The sequence below is a fragment of the Cololabis saira genome, chromosome 15 (genome assembly GCF_033807715.1).
Source record: "Cololabis saira isolate AMF1-May2022 chromosome 15, fColSai1.1, whole genome shotgun sequence".
Classification (NCBI taxonomy): Eukaryota; Metazoa; Chordata; class Actinopteri; order Beloniformes; family Belonidae; genus Cololabis; species Cololabis saira.
This window is the reverse complement of record NC_084601.1, coordinates 1,956,253-1,969,986: the sequence shown is the minus strand read 5'-3', so window position 1 is coordinate 1,969,986 and position 13,734 is coordinate 1,956,253. Positions and strand designations below refer to the sequence as shown.

Here is a 13,734-nt window from a genome sequence, read left to right as displayed (position 1 = left end):
TGGGAAATGTAGTCCCGACTCCCGGGGCTTCATGGACTAGCACGGAAAAGGCGAGGTAAATCCGCCTTGGAGAGAGAGGAGTGTCAAACCCACTTTTTTTATTTGATTTGATTTGATTTATTTTATTTTTGTACATGAAAAAAAAAAAAAAACACTTCATGAGAAGTTTAAGAAAACAAAACAACAAAACAAAGAATTTCATCCTTTAAAACTTGATGTACATGTGCCAAAAAAGGAGTAGGATCATTTAACCTGTATTTATAAATATTCACACACTGTACTCACACTGCTAAATAACAGTATTATTATTATTATTATTATTATTATTATTATTATTATAATAATAATAATTATTATTATTATTATTATTATTATTATTATTATTATTATTATTATTATTATTATTATTATTATTATTATTATTATTATTATTATTATTATTATATACTGTATACTCCCACACATACTTATACATGCATACATACATACACATAGTTGAATATTTCTATATATTTGTACACACATGCCCATATAAATATTTATATAAATATACTTATTTACATTATACTGTATCTGCTCTATATCTATGTATATATCTACTTACACACATAATCACACCACACACACATATATATATATATATATATATATATATATATATATATATATATATATATAGACTTTCACTTCTAATCTGTAAATGGGGTATTTACCTGCGTCCAAATAAGAGTTAACTATAATAAACCAAGCAAATTTTGAAGCAATCAGCAGAAAAATCCCATGCACTAAGACTGAGCACATTGAAAGACTTCTGAGTTCAAACGCCATGAAATACAACACACAGTGAAGGCCAAGTGGATACCCCGAAACAAAATTCAATCAATTGTCAACAATAGAATGAATGAATTGTGCATGTGGCACAAACCCAACACTTGTCATCTGTTACGCATGGTGGTGGTAGTATCATGAAGCGCTGGTTCATTTATTGAAAATCTAAATCTGTGATATTTGCTAAAACTGAAGGAAGGGATCACCCTCCAGCATAACAATGATCTGAATGATACTGTTAAAGCAACAATAAACATGAAACATTTTGGTGTGTTGGAAAAGCAAAGTTGAATTCAGGGGGTTTATACAAATAATACTAATACTAAATCATCTTTGTACACCAGTGGAACCAACCAAAAACAACCACACTAAAAATGAGTTTTTGCATATCAGAAGTCAGCAAAGTAGTCCAAAACAGGATGTTTTGTATGTGACACTGTTAACAGTAAAAGCTTTATCATATTAACAAACTGTAATTTCTAAATTGGTATACCATCAATATTACATTTTTAAACTGAAATTTGAAGTGAAGACTTGTAAATCTGTTAAGGTTAAGGTTAAGGTTTACTTTATTAATCTCCCACGGGAGAAATTGGTGTCGGAGTAGAGGCCACAATGCTGCAGTACAGACAGACACAGACGGCACATTAACAACATCACTGTTTTGCTGTGCCACTCAAGCACAGCAGTTTCAACAGCACATACCTCCAGTCTGGCAGATGGGAAAATACAACAGGTTTGGTGACTTGATGCCCTAATGATAAGGCAACATAGGCTACCACAAATATTTTGTATTACGTCATTCCTTCAGACTTTCCTACTATCACAATCTAAAAAAGGCACTAAAGGAAAACCGTATTTTGACTCCCATATCTGTGAAGGCTCCAAATTGCATGACATCTGTTTTTGTCAAAAGTTTTGAGTAAAGGTATGAGACAAAATAGGAAGAAGGAGTGAAAAAATGTTCATCTAAGTCACATGGTTGCTTATTAAAGAGAATGAATGAATCATGAATCATGAATCATGAAGCATGAATGAAGCACAGTCAGACTCCACGCTGTCTCTGAGGAAAGACAAGACATTCAGGTATTGCAAGTGACAGTAAGGAACAAAACCAAGCATCACAACAACTCTTCTTTATAGACATATATATATATATATATATATATATATATATATATATATATATATATATATATATATATATAGCCCTCTGTCTCAGTTTCCTTCAAACATGGTTTGTGCAGTGAAAAAGATATGAGGAAGTTTCTGTTGCTCTGGGCTGGTTCTTTTCCTTGTTATTAAATTCCTCTTCTTTCAAATTTTGTTTTATAGTTGTTGTTTTTTTCAATAGTAATTTAATAATGAGGAGTGTGTGCATTAAGTTTTGATTAAATTATGTATTTTTTTTTACATTATTATTATTATTAATAATAATAATTACAGTTATAATGATAATAATTAAATTAGACATTTATGACTAAATGCCAATAATCTATACATTTAAAATTAAAAAACAAAATTGAATAACATTTGATCTTTTATTATTGTATTTTGCATTCTGATGTCTTTAAAAAAATTGTAATCTAGCAATATGTGATAAGAAATGTATCTCATTAATAAAGAATAGAATAGACATGCAATTATCTGATGTCACAGTTTTATGAATATGAATGTAGAAGCAGATATTGTTTTGCACTCATTCCAAACGGTAAGCTCTGTAAACTCTGATACTTCGATGACTCCTGGCTAAACTTATACTTGGTTTTCTGATCAGATTGTGAAAAACACATAAAAAACTCAACATTGGAGTCCAGACAAGAGGCACTGTGCTTTTTTGCAGATAGAATAAGCTTAGGCATTCATACAGTAACAACGGACCATATTTAATTCAGCTTCACCCAAAGCTGATGGTTAATTCCTCTTAAAGCTCAATACCTCTTAAATATCATCTAAAAACAGCCCTCAATCTGCCACGGGAAGAAAGTCTGTTCTGGTGCTCCAACAAAGGTGACATGGTGCAAAAAAGAGGTTTTTCACACAGAAGAGAGACACTCGATGCCAAATTTGGAATTCATAGAGTCCCAGAACATAATTCAAAATTGTTGGGCTGATATCATTGCATATAATGTTAATGTAAGTTGTCATCAGCTCGAGAACCCTCACTTTTGCTGTCCCTTTGTTTCTCTTTTACTCTCCTTTGTTTCTCAGTGTTTTACTGGTCTGTGTTTTATGCTTGGAGTTCAAGTGTATGACTACAAAAGATGAGACAAACAAATTACATACAAAGAGAAAAAAGAGGCAAAACAACTGCTGAGATGTCACATTGTGCCAAAAACCAAGGACCTCACCTCACATGATGCCGTTTCACCTGGTGTCACAGCAAAATGTGAAATGATCACTGCACACAAAAAGTGATGATTCCATGCAGTGGCGGAAATAAAGACAGGACACAAAAATGGAAAATCCAATAAGCAGAACAGAGGTTAGATACATGTAATCAATCCATAACGGAACACTAGTAAACACCGCCAGCTTCCACAATATGAGCACGACATCTCCGGCTCCACAGAATAGGTACAGTATGTTAAACCTTGAATCTTGTGGGCTTTCAAAAGGTGATTTAACAGCTTCAAAAGTGTCAAGGCCAAAACACAACATACTTAACCATAGCTACTGCATAAAACCTTTTTTTTCAAGGCAATCATACATAATTTAAAACGTTTGACACCTATGTCATATTTTCAAACAAGAAAAGGTAAAATGCCTTTCCTTTGAAACTCAGATACGCTCGCTGAGAGACTTCCTAAGAAAAGGTACAGCAGGTTCAATTCAGACAGCATTCAATATGCTTAGTTTAAGTGAAGCACAACCTAACATGCTGTCCAGGCTACCTTCACCTGCGGAAAGTCATTTCTTCCCTTTTCCATCCTGAGTGATGCCTGCGGAACAGCCTTGAATTTAACGGCACACATCCAGCTGAATGTCTGCAGCGGCTGTGCAGACACGGCACCAGGTAGCAGGTTTTAACAAACAAGCCCATCTCACCCCATGAAGAAGAAAGCAACACTGATCTGGGTTTGCAGTTTCAAGAGCTTTTCCTCACAACGTGTCAAAATTATTCAAATTAAAGCTTTGCTTATATAACATGAGGATTTGTGAGCCAACACTAGTTCTCTTTTGAAGGCCGTTCATGAAAAGAAGAGAAACGATGTGTTTCTCACAATGCGGCACGGCTCATTTCAGCACCATGGCTTATTAAAGATGATGCTCTGGAGGAAAGAAACAGCAGTGTAAGAGTGTACATTTCCTCATCATACATCTGCAGCATAACTAGTGTGACTGAATGTATCTGAAGAGACAAAAATACACAAATAAGACATGATTACATTTTTTTATTTTTTTGTTTTTTTTTGTTTGGCATTTTTTGCATGAAACATTTTCATTAGATATTCTCCTCTCCATAACACATGATCATACTATACATATATATAATTTAATTTGGGGAAAGAAAAAAACAATTATTTAAAAGTTCTCATTAGAAAGTTATCTAAACACACACTGCTCGCCATCTATCCAGGAATTCAGAAAAGCATCACACATGAGGGGCCTCAAAGCTGGAAAATACATACAGGACTGTCTCAGAAAATTAGAATATTGTGATAAAGTTCTTTATTTTAATATTGCTGATTATGGTTTACAGTTTAAAATTGAGATTTCCAGAATATTCTAATTTTTTGAGATAGGATATTTGAGTTTTCTTAAGCTGTAAGCCATGATCAGTAATATTAAAATAATAAAAGGCTTGCAATATTTCAGTTGATTTGTAATGAATCCAGAATGTATGACATTTTTGCATTACAGAAAATAAAGGACTTTATCACATATTCAAATTTTCTGAGACAGTCCTGTAAATGTTTGTGCACCATGAATCGTCATGACTACACATTACCATTGTTGACCACTGTTAGCAATAATAACTCATATCAACACTGGAGTCAGTATTTGCTGCACAGAAGCAAGGTAGAAACATGTTCACTTAAAAGAAGCAAACACTGTTAGGCATCAGTTCCAGCTCAAACTTCTGACTAAGAACAACTGGAACTCAATATAATATCTAATATTGATCTAGAAGAATAAAAGATTTAATTACAAAGACAATCAAATGTCTTTTTCTCTTGAAAAATGAAGAGAATAACAAAGAACAACTTGTCAACTTTGGCCCTCTTCAGTGCTCAGCATCGTCACTGGGGACGATGGCCCAGTGGGCTCCGAGCGCCGTGAGGCCTCCGTGGTAACGGCCGCTGATGAAGACCAGCTCTGCTTCCTGCCGGCCCGGATACATGTTGAAGGAGTGTCCTGAAGGCTGACCCGCCTGCAGAGAGCGACCCCTGCTAGTGACGAGCACCAGCGACTGAATGTAGTGAGCATACTTCCCAGAGATCTGGATGATTTTTTCATCATCTAACAACTCAATCTCTTTGGGCTCTCCGGATACGATGCCAGCAACGGAAGACCAAACCATTCCATAGCGGAACTGGATGCTGAAGACATGAAAAAAAGAGATACACATTAATAAAGTGACAAACTAATAGGTTGGTCACATATTGAACAGCCAAGTGAGTCATAAGAGGTAGAATACAGGGCATAAATAACTTTCTAAATGATAAAACAGAAGTATAAACTATCAAGGCTGCTGGTTAAATTACCAACAAAAAAGGCCAGTATGTCTGTGAAAGGAAAGTCAAATAAATTCACCCATAGATGTAGTTGCTATATCTCTCCCAGATTCTAACTGCTGTGATTCTTCCGTCTCCTGAGAGGCTGTAAGTGCTGCCACTTCCTGATCCGACCGCTGGAGAGAAGGAGTACGGACGCTCTTCTGCAAAGAAACAAGAGGGACACACATGATTATGTTTTAGGGCGGCATGGCAGACAATTTCCTCCTGAAATATGTGACATAGTGATCTAATTGAGGCTGACTGCCTATTTCTAGGTGATTGTTGTCAGAATGCAGTTGGCGATGCTTCAGACATGGATTTGAAATATGTTAGCAGTACTGTAGGTTGCATTCTTACCGACAGCCAAGACACAAGCTGCAAGCAGAGAGAGGACGGCGATGTAAAGCATCCTGTTAAACACATTGATGCTGTATCAGATTGTGGTCAGCAATGAGTGGAATATTGTGTCATAAAATAGAGAAATAGGTAAGAGGTGGGGGTCGGGTTCTTACCTGTCTGATCAAAGATTCCCACTAAGATGACAACACACCTACAGGAAATAAAGAAAACACCTTAACTAGATTTTTTTATTATTATTATTTATCTTACAACTAATTATATAAAACATTATAATAAACTAAAACAGTCCACCCAAATATGTTCATATACTTACAGTTTAAGTTTAGAAGTCTCTCAGGATTTCTAAGATGTCAGCATCTGCATCCAGTTCATCCTCTGTCTGCTCTCTCGTTGCAGCTGCCTTTATAACGCCCGCAGTATGCATTCCTGCATAATGTGATGGTCATTCCCATCCGTGGGTTTCTTTCCTGCATGCCATTGGCTGCCCAGAAACAGGTAGTTAAATCTGATACTGTCCTTGTTCTGTCGAGCAGCATTCTTCACTCCTTTTCCAGGAACACGAGCACATGCCCCGTTGAGCGTTCATCCGTATCCTCACCCCGCCCAGGAAGAGAAAAGATAAATATTCTTGAGTTTTAAAGAGTCCAAAATGAAATATTCTTCAAATCAAAATTTTTAATACCTTTTCAATTGATATTTTAAGCAAAGACACAGCATATTAAAAAATGATCTTGTAACTACAATTTTTATTTATTCACTTGCTTTTTTTTCCTATATTTTCTATTCATTTATTTTCTTTATTTCACCTTTATCTTCACAAAAACAAAGTACCATTTTGTCATGTTATTATTTCTTTTAATCTCTGATTATTTTTTATCATTGATAGGGATCAGGGTTAGTGGGTGATGGGTGCAATTGATTTTATTTTCTCTGTAAAGCACTTTGTGCTGCATTTTATTGTAAAAAAAAAAGTGCTATATGAATAAAGTTTGATTGGATTTGATTTTTTTAACTTACTGGCAGACACTGATGCGGTCCCGGTCCGCCTCCCATTCCCGGTCATCCCGTTGCTGCTTCCACCTGCCTACGTGGATGTCTGCTGTGTGCTGCTGAAGGCCCCCCCCCCCCCGATCATCCCGCTGCTGCTTCCACCTGCCTGCTGTGTGCTGCTGATGTCCCCGACTCCCCCAGTCTGTCCTCCAGCAGGAGGGTTCCCCCTTATGGTCCTGGTCCTGGTCCAGGTTTCTTCCCTCCTAAAGGGGAGTTTTTCTTGCCACTGTTTGGCTTAAGGCTTTTCTCCCACTAGGGGAGTTTTTACCTGCCATTGTTTATGTAATAATTGCTCGGGGGTTTATGTTTATGTTTATGTTCATGTTCTGGATCTCTGGAAAGCGTCTAGAGACAACATTTGTTGTATTAGACGCTATATAAATAAAATTGAATTGAATTGAATTGAAACTGATGAAAAAAAATGGTCAAATACAAAGCATGTATATTTTACTTACAGGACTCTTTAAAAACATACGTCTATGTGCATATGATGGCAATATATTACAGGAACCTTTTAATTCAATTTTATTCAATTTTATTTATATAGCGTCTATAACAATACAATACAGTTATCTCTAGGCACTTTCCAGAGACCCAGAGCATGACTCTCAAGCTATTATTAAATAAAAAAATATATAGTATAGTTCATTGTGAAAAGGACAAGAAGTGGTAATAATACCATTTACCGTCTTTTGCGCCTGCCTACAAATAATTCGATTTTTATTTAAATTTTTTTTTTCAATTTCTGAATTCACAAGGTAATAAGTGCACTAGATTCAGGCAGTTCCATAGATGGATACTAGCTTTTAAACACTTTATTTAATGATGACAATTTATGTCATCATTTGGGACAGGTAGATGAAGGAAGCTAGTTGCCAGCAAGATACTGTTCCTTTCCTTGACTTATAATACGTCATACGACATACGGGTACGTAGTATGATGTAAAACTGGCATTACCACTTCTTGTAAATCCTCCATTATCAGTGCCAGCTTCCCATAAATACTTTACCTTTAATTACAAGAACTGGATTGCAGGAAGAGCTCTGAAAATACTTTCCTTTAATTACACACTGGCACTTTGGAGCAAGAGCTATGGTAATAATTACATAACGCTGTTTTACCTGTCACAGATGCTTATGTAACAAGCAACATTGCTGGTACAGAAATGCAGAAATGGAGTGTGAAAAGCCAAGTGCATAACAGGATTCAACAGCTTGTTGAACCACCTTTAGCTGCAATAACTGGATGCAATCATTTTGTGTAAGATGCTTCATATTGTGATGCTGCACTGCTGAATGAACCAGACCAGCAAGCTGTCAACACTGCCGTTTGTCTAGAGGTGGTCCACTTACTGATGATCAATTAATCATACCGATATGATGAGGGACTCCAACTGTTTCATTCCTTGTGAAGAAATAAGGGTGCTCAGTTTTCTGGATTTTGGTTTAAACATTGACTAAAAAAAGAGTTAAAAAAAAAGGTTCCAGTGGTATTTTAATTAAATAACTTGCACTTTGTTAATTCTGTTTATTTATAATGACATCTTTACAGGTCACTATTGTCACAACTTTGACCAGAATTTGGTTAACATGACGGAGACATGGCCATAACGAGCAGCAGTATCATGTACATGATCATCCTGCAGAACTTCCTTGATTAAAATATTACTGGCATCTTTGCTTCGAAAAATAAAGTATGCATGCACACTTTGACAGAAAGTACCTCCCACAGGTGACATCCCTTTGTCTTTTTGCAACCGTAACACGTTTAAAGGAATGACCAATGAAACCGGTTTCTACCGGTTTCTTTAACGTACACTTTACTATAAATACAGTATAAATATACAAGCACAGTTACACACTGACTGAGCCTTCGTCCACTCATGTCTGCTCTCTTCTGACTGTCTTCAGAACCCAACTAATCTGACAGGTAAGAATTTAATTATTTTCCTTCTTGTACAGTATGTGAGATTTACACCAAATATACTGACTACAATAATCATACCGGGATTTCTTTTCACAGAATGCTTTTCGTTGCGTTTCTTGCACTCCTGGCAGTTTGTGCTGCATCTGAGGGTGAGTGTCTCTGTGCAGATGTGATCACAATCCACCAAAATGGCTTCAAAAGGAGCGATTGTGGATCTTAAGTTTGTGTTTGACTTACAGACGTGTGTCATAAAATAAAAATTCAACGATCAGAAAGTTTAATCCTTTTGCAGTTGAAAAGATGTACTGGTGTTAGCTCACTAATGAGGCGTTTACGTGCTTTCCTCTTGCAGTCGGGCCTCAATACTCATTCTCCCCACCGCTGGGGTCAGGAAGTGGCAGCCCATACACCGTCACTGGAGAGGGAAGGATCACTGCCATAAGAGTATGGGAAAACTACAATAGCTACATCCGAGGGTAAATAAAAAAAAAACAATCAATACTGAAGCATGGATATTTCCACTTAAAACTCGACAAGACAGAACGTTTTCTAATTCATATTTTTCTTTCTGTCCTTCTTTCAACAGCATCCAGTTCCGATACGGCTTCGTCTGGTCTCCCGTTGGTGGTTACACTTATGGAACTGCCAAAGAAATAGAGTTGTATGAAGGTGAAGCCATCGTGCAGGTGTCTGGGAAGTACCGTCACTATCTGGAGTCTGTGGTCTTCACTACCAACCAGGGCCGCTCCCTGTACGCGGGCCAGCCTTATGGTCACTCCTTCAACATGTACCCTGAACACAGAGACGCAGAACTGGTCTTCATCAGCGGTCGGGTGCGTGGAGCCATCACCTCCATTGGGACTCACTGGGCTGTTGTTAATCCATCCTTCAACAGCACAGCTAGACACTAAAGAGCAGGGATCTGGCTTTAAATGAGAAAGCCACTTTACTATATATTCACAAAATGATCATTTAGATTGTTTGGGGGCATTTTCATGAGCAGCTGAAATAATAAACAATGAGTTGTGTTTGTCTCTTAAAAATCTAAAGTTGCACTATTAACTTGAACAATTCAAATTAACATTTCCTGATAACTTAATTCATGCAATTACATTTAATTTCTATTATTTGTAATTTTGGTTCTGTTGTTTATTTATCAATTGTTTTTTTGTTCCTTTTGATCATTCTGTTATTTTCATGTCATGAAGAGGCCAATAAATTGTAAAATGATTTTGCTCTTCTTCTTGCAAAATTAGCAACATATTAAAAACAAAATAAAGGGAAAGATTCTTGCTCAGATTTTGACTGTTGTGTTTATTAATGAGCACGGGGGTGTTCTCTTCCAGAGACGTAAAGATTTCTGAAATTCTTGCCATTCATTAAATCATATCAAATTTCATTGAAGAGAAACAAGTGGAGGTGACGGTTTTCAGTGTCTTTCTGTGTTCACCGTGATGAAAATTGTCCAGTGTTAGTGTGTGTGTACATGTATGTTTGTATCATTTATGAGGCAGCACAGTGACTGGTTGGATAGGACCCCCTTAATTGAGGATCATAAGTTGCCCATCGGAGTGAGTGTGAGAGTGTGATTGTTTGTCTATATGTGGCCCTGTGATGGACTGGTGACCTGTCCAGGGCGGACCCCGGCTTTTCACAGAAGACAGCTGGGATAGGCTCCTAAAGATTCCCATGAACCTCAGTAGGAATAAGCTGGAATAGATCATGAAGAGATGGATAGACCATCGCTGAAACTTGATGGCAGAAGTCAAGTATTTGTTTTTATGATCATTGCTTGAATTCGTCACTTTGTGAGTTGTGTGACTGAAATCTACCAATCACCTTTTTAATCAAGTTTACATGTCACATTCAGAGGAACAAGGTGTCCTTCAGTTGGCGAGGTTGAAAATCCAAAATAATATAGTTTGGAGACCATGTTCAGACTGTGCTTCAAAATGTGTCTGAGGAAATCTGATCCACAGTGGCTGATGCTAAAATAAGATGGATGGAATAAGATGGCCTCTGGTCTCGCGGGTGGCGGGGTTGCTCCCCCCCCTCCCCCACTATAGATACACTTAAGGTGGAGCTTTGTTTGGTTTATTAAACACACACACACACACACACACACACACACACAAACATATAGTCACTTAGTCACATGCATATACACACACACACACACACACACACACACACACACACACACACACACACACACACACACACACACGCATGATCATATACATACACACACACACACACACATAGACATACACACTGGCTTGTTTACCTGCATGCTGGCTCTCTAGTTTTTGGGTTTAGGTAGCGATAGCGATAGCTTAGCTCAGACTGCGATCAGATCTCAAGATTTAGGTCGATTGCTGTTATTGTTTTGGTTGGCTCCGTGCCGGTTTCGTGCTTTGTGTGTGGTTTTTTTTTGTTGCAGATTTCCAGTGCTTGATGTGTGTCTCCGTGTGTTCCTGCTTCCTGGATTGGCAGTGGATGTCGTCACCCCCCCCCTCCCCCTCAAAAAAAAAACAAAAAAAAAAAAAACACTGGGTTTGTATGTGTATATTTATGTATGTGTACGCATATGTGTGCGTATATATATGTATATATATTAAATATAGTAATAATGCACATATATACACTTTTGGTTTCTACCGTCATGGTATCAATCAATAATATGTGTGCAGACAAGGTAAAAAAAAAATAAATAAATAAATAAATAAATAAAAATAAAATAAGATGGATCTAGATCAGATCCCTCAAGCTGATGAATGCTCATTTGAAGCTGGTTTGGGACACTTGCACTCACAGTCTCTTGTGACAGATTCAGGAACAGCCTATGCGGTTGGCTTTAAAGATGAATCGCTGGATTTTGTGTGTGAATCCATCCATCCATCTTCTTCCGCTTATCCGTTCCCGGGTCGCGGGGGCAGCGGCCTCAACAGGGATGCCCAGACTTCCTTCAACCCAGACACTTCCTCCAGCTCTTCCAAGGGGAGTCCGAGACATTCCCAGGCCAGCCGACAGACATAGTCTCTCCAGCATGTCCTGGGTCTTCCCCGGGGTCTCCTCCCGGTGGGACATGCCTGGAACACCTCCCTAGGGAGGCGTCCAGGAGGCATCCGGTACAGATGCCCAAGCCACCTCAGCTGACTCCTCTCAATGTGAAGGAGCAGCGGCTCGACTCCGAGCTCCTCCCGGGTGACTGAACTCCTCACCCTATCTCTAAGGGAGCGTCCAGCCACCCTGCGGAGGAAACTCATCTCTAATGGCCCTTTTGCACTAGTACTTACTGAGCCCGACTCGGCTCGTCACGCCTCTACCCGCCTCTACCCGTTTTGTCCCCGTTTGTTTTTCCACAGCCAGGTGAGAAGTGGGCAGGTTGGGGAGAAGCTGCTGTGACGTACTCGATTGCGCAACTGCTTTGTTCATGTCGGCGCTGATGAGAAATCAGCTGGAGCCGCGAGCGGCTGAGTGTAAAACAGCCCGTCTACATCCCTTTTTTAATTCTCTCGTCAGCCACCAGGTTTATGAACATCTGCACCTCAGAGTTGGATCACCAAACAGACGTTTTGCGCTTTATAATAAAATCGCCGCGAGCCATGGGTCGCTCTCGCGCTGACTCCCGCTTCCTGATTCAAACGTCTGACGGCCCCGCCCCCCGACCAATCAGTGGCGTGGAGGGTGATGACGCCCCCGCCCCCCGACCAATCAGTGGCGCGGAGGGTAGTGACGTCAGAAATAGTCCCTGCTCAGCCCGGTTAGAACCTCGCCAGAATGGTTACAGAAAAAGTATCGGCTTGGAGCGGCTCTACCCGTCTCAGCCCCTAGTGCAAAAGCGCAAGACGGGGCCGTGGCGGGTAGAACCGAGCTGAGGTGGGACTAGTGCAAAAGGGCTATCCCTGTTGACATCCTTGACTTGACCCAATTGTGCTCTCTATACTCATCAGATCCAAAGAAGCCATATTACACCCTAAAATTAGGCCCCTCAAGAAAAGTCATAAGGTTTTTGTGTGACTCCGGTGCCGACAAATCAGTTCTGAAAGATAAAGCTCCAGGAGTAGAGCCAGGAAAGAAGCTGATCACAGTAGTCGCCGCGGGGGGCCACACCTGTTTACTGACATGGTCCAAACCAATTGATTTCGAAGGCGAAGACGGAGATGTTAGTACAACTGAGTTTGTGCTAAGTCCACACTGTCCAGTGAACCTTCTAGGGAGAGATCTCCTATTGAAATTAAAGATCAGTCTAATCCTGACCGACGATGGGATAGAAGCTAGGAAAGCCACTGATGATCCAGGTGACGAGACCAACATCCATGTGATCCAAGGGACCGGAAAACCAAAAAAGTTCTACACCTTGGACCCCATACCTGGGGGTCCCGGTTCAGTAGTAACCGCCTTGGAAGACAAAATCAGTGCAGTAAAAGTTGAACATCAAACCAAGTGGCCTCTCCACGTCACCATGAGAGTTGGACCTGGAGACGAGCAGTACGACCACAAGTTTGAACACTTGGGCCCCCAAACACTCACAATTAACCACCTGTTCACCACCACCGGTGGAGATGCATGGGTTACAGTCAGTATGCCCACCAAAGCAAGAAGAACCCTATGGTGTTTCTGGTCAAACACCACACCACACATCTCCCTCTCCAAAAAAACAGGGAGACGCTGGAAAGACCTAGGCCCAATAGCATTCACGTTTAAGAGTATGTCAGAAAAGAAGTGGACACAAACTGGACCAAAAACCGCTGAATATGAGTCCAGAGAATATGGCCTAGTAAAGAGAACAGCCCTCAGCTGGACCACCGTGGCACAGACGAAGATCCATTTGACAGAATGACA

The 13,734-nt window shown here is 39.3% G+C and overlaps 2 protein-coding genes across 2 annotated transcripts; one reads left to right on the top strand and one right to left on the bottom strand.

Moving 5' to 3' along the window:
• Positions 1-4,208: 4,208 nt before the first annotated feature.
• On the bottom strand, positions 4,209-6,310 carry LOC133460995 (zymogen granule membrane protein 16-like). Its single transcript, XM_061741738.1, has 5 exons — positions 6,223-6,310; positions 6,062-6,099; positions 5,907-5,959; positions 5,587-5,710; positions 4,209-5,372 (listed from the first exon to the last, which is right to left on the bottom strand). The coding sequence occupies exons 3-5, from the start codon at positions 5,956-5,958 to the stop codon at positions 5,057-5,059; spliced, it is 492 nt and encodes a 163-aa protein (XP_061597722.1). The 5' UTR covers position 5,959; positions 6,062-6,099; positions 6,223-6,310; the 3' UTR covers positions 4,209-5,056.
• A 2,440-nt stretch (positions 6,311-8,750) lies between these two features.
• Positions 8,751-10,185, top strand: LOC133460997 (zymogen granule membrane protein 16-like). Its single transcript, XM_061741741.1, has 4 exons — positions 8,751-8,889; positions 8,983-9,035; positions 9,239-9,362; positions 9,473-10,185. Exons 2-4 carry the CDS (start codon positions 8,984-8,986, stop codon positions 9,795-9,797), a joined length of 501 nt encoding a protein of 166 aa, XP_061597725.1. The 5' UTR covers positions 8,751-8,889; position 8,983; the 3' UTR covers positions 9,798-10,185.
• The last annotated feature ends 3,549 nt before the right edge of the window (positions 10,186-13,734 follow it).

Excerpts from the sequence above, each read along its gene's own strand:
- LOC133460995 (XM_061741738.1), bottom strand. The coding sequence starts at position 5,958 with ATGCTTTACATCGCCGTCCTCTCTCTGCTTGCAGCTTGTGTCTTGGCT. Across the intron at positions 5,711-5,906 it reads AGCTTGTGTCTTGGCTGTCG|AAGAGCGTCCGTACTCCTTC; the intron begins GTAAGAATGCAA and ends GTTTCTTTGCAG. Across the intron at positions 5,373-5,586 it reads TATAGCAACTACATCTATGG|CATCCAGTTCCGCTATGGAA; the intron begins GTGAATTTATTT and ends TCATGTCTTCAG.
- LOC133460997 (XM_061741741.1), top strand. The coding sequence starts at position 8,984 with ATGCTTTTCGTTGCGTTTCTTGCACTCCTGGCAGTTTGTGCTGCATCT. Across the intron at positions 9,036-9,238 it reads AGTTTGTGCTGCATCTGAGG|TCGGGCCTCAATACTCATTC; the intron begins GTGAGTGTCTCT and ends TTCCTCTTGCAG. Across the intron at positions 9,363-9,472 it reads TACAATAGCTACATCCGAGG|CATCCAGTTCCGATACGGCT; the intron begins GTAAATAAAAAA and ends TTCTTTCAACAG.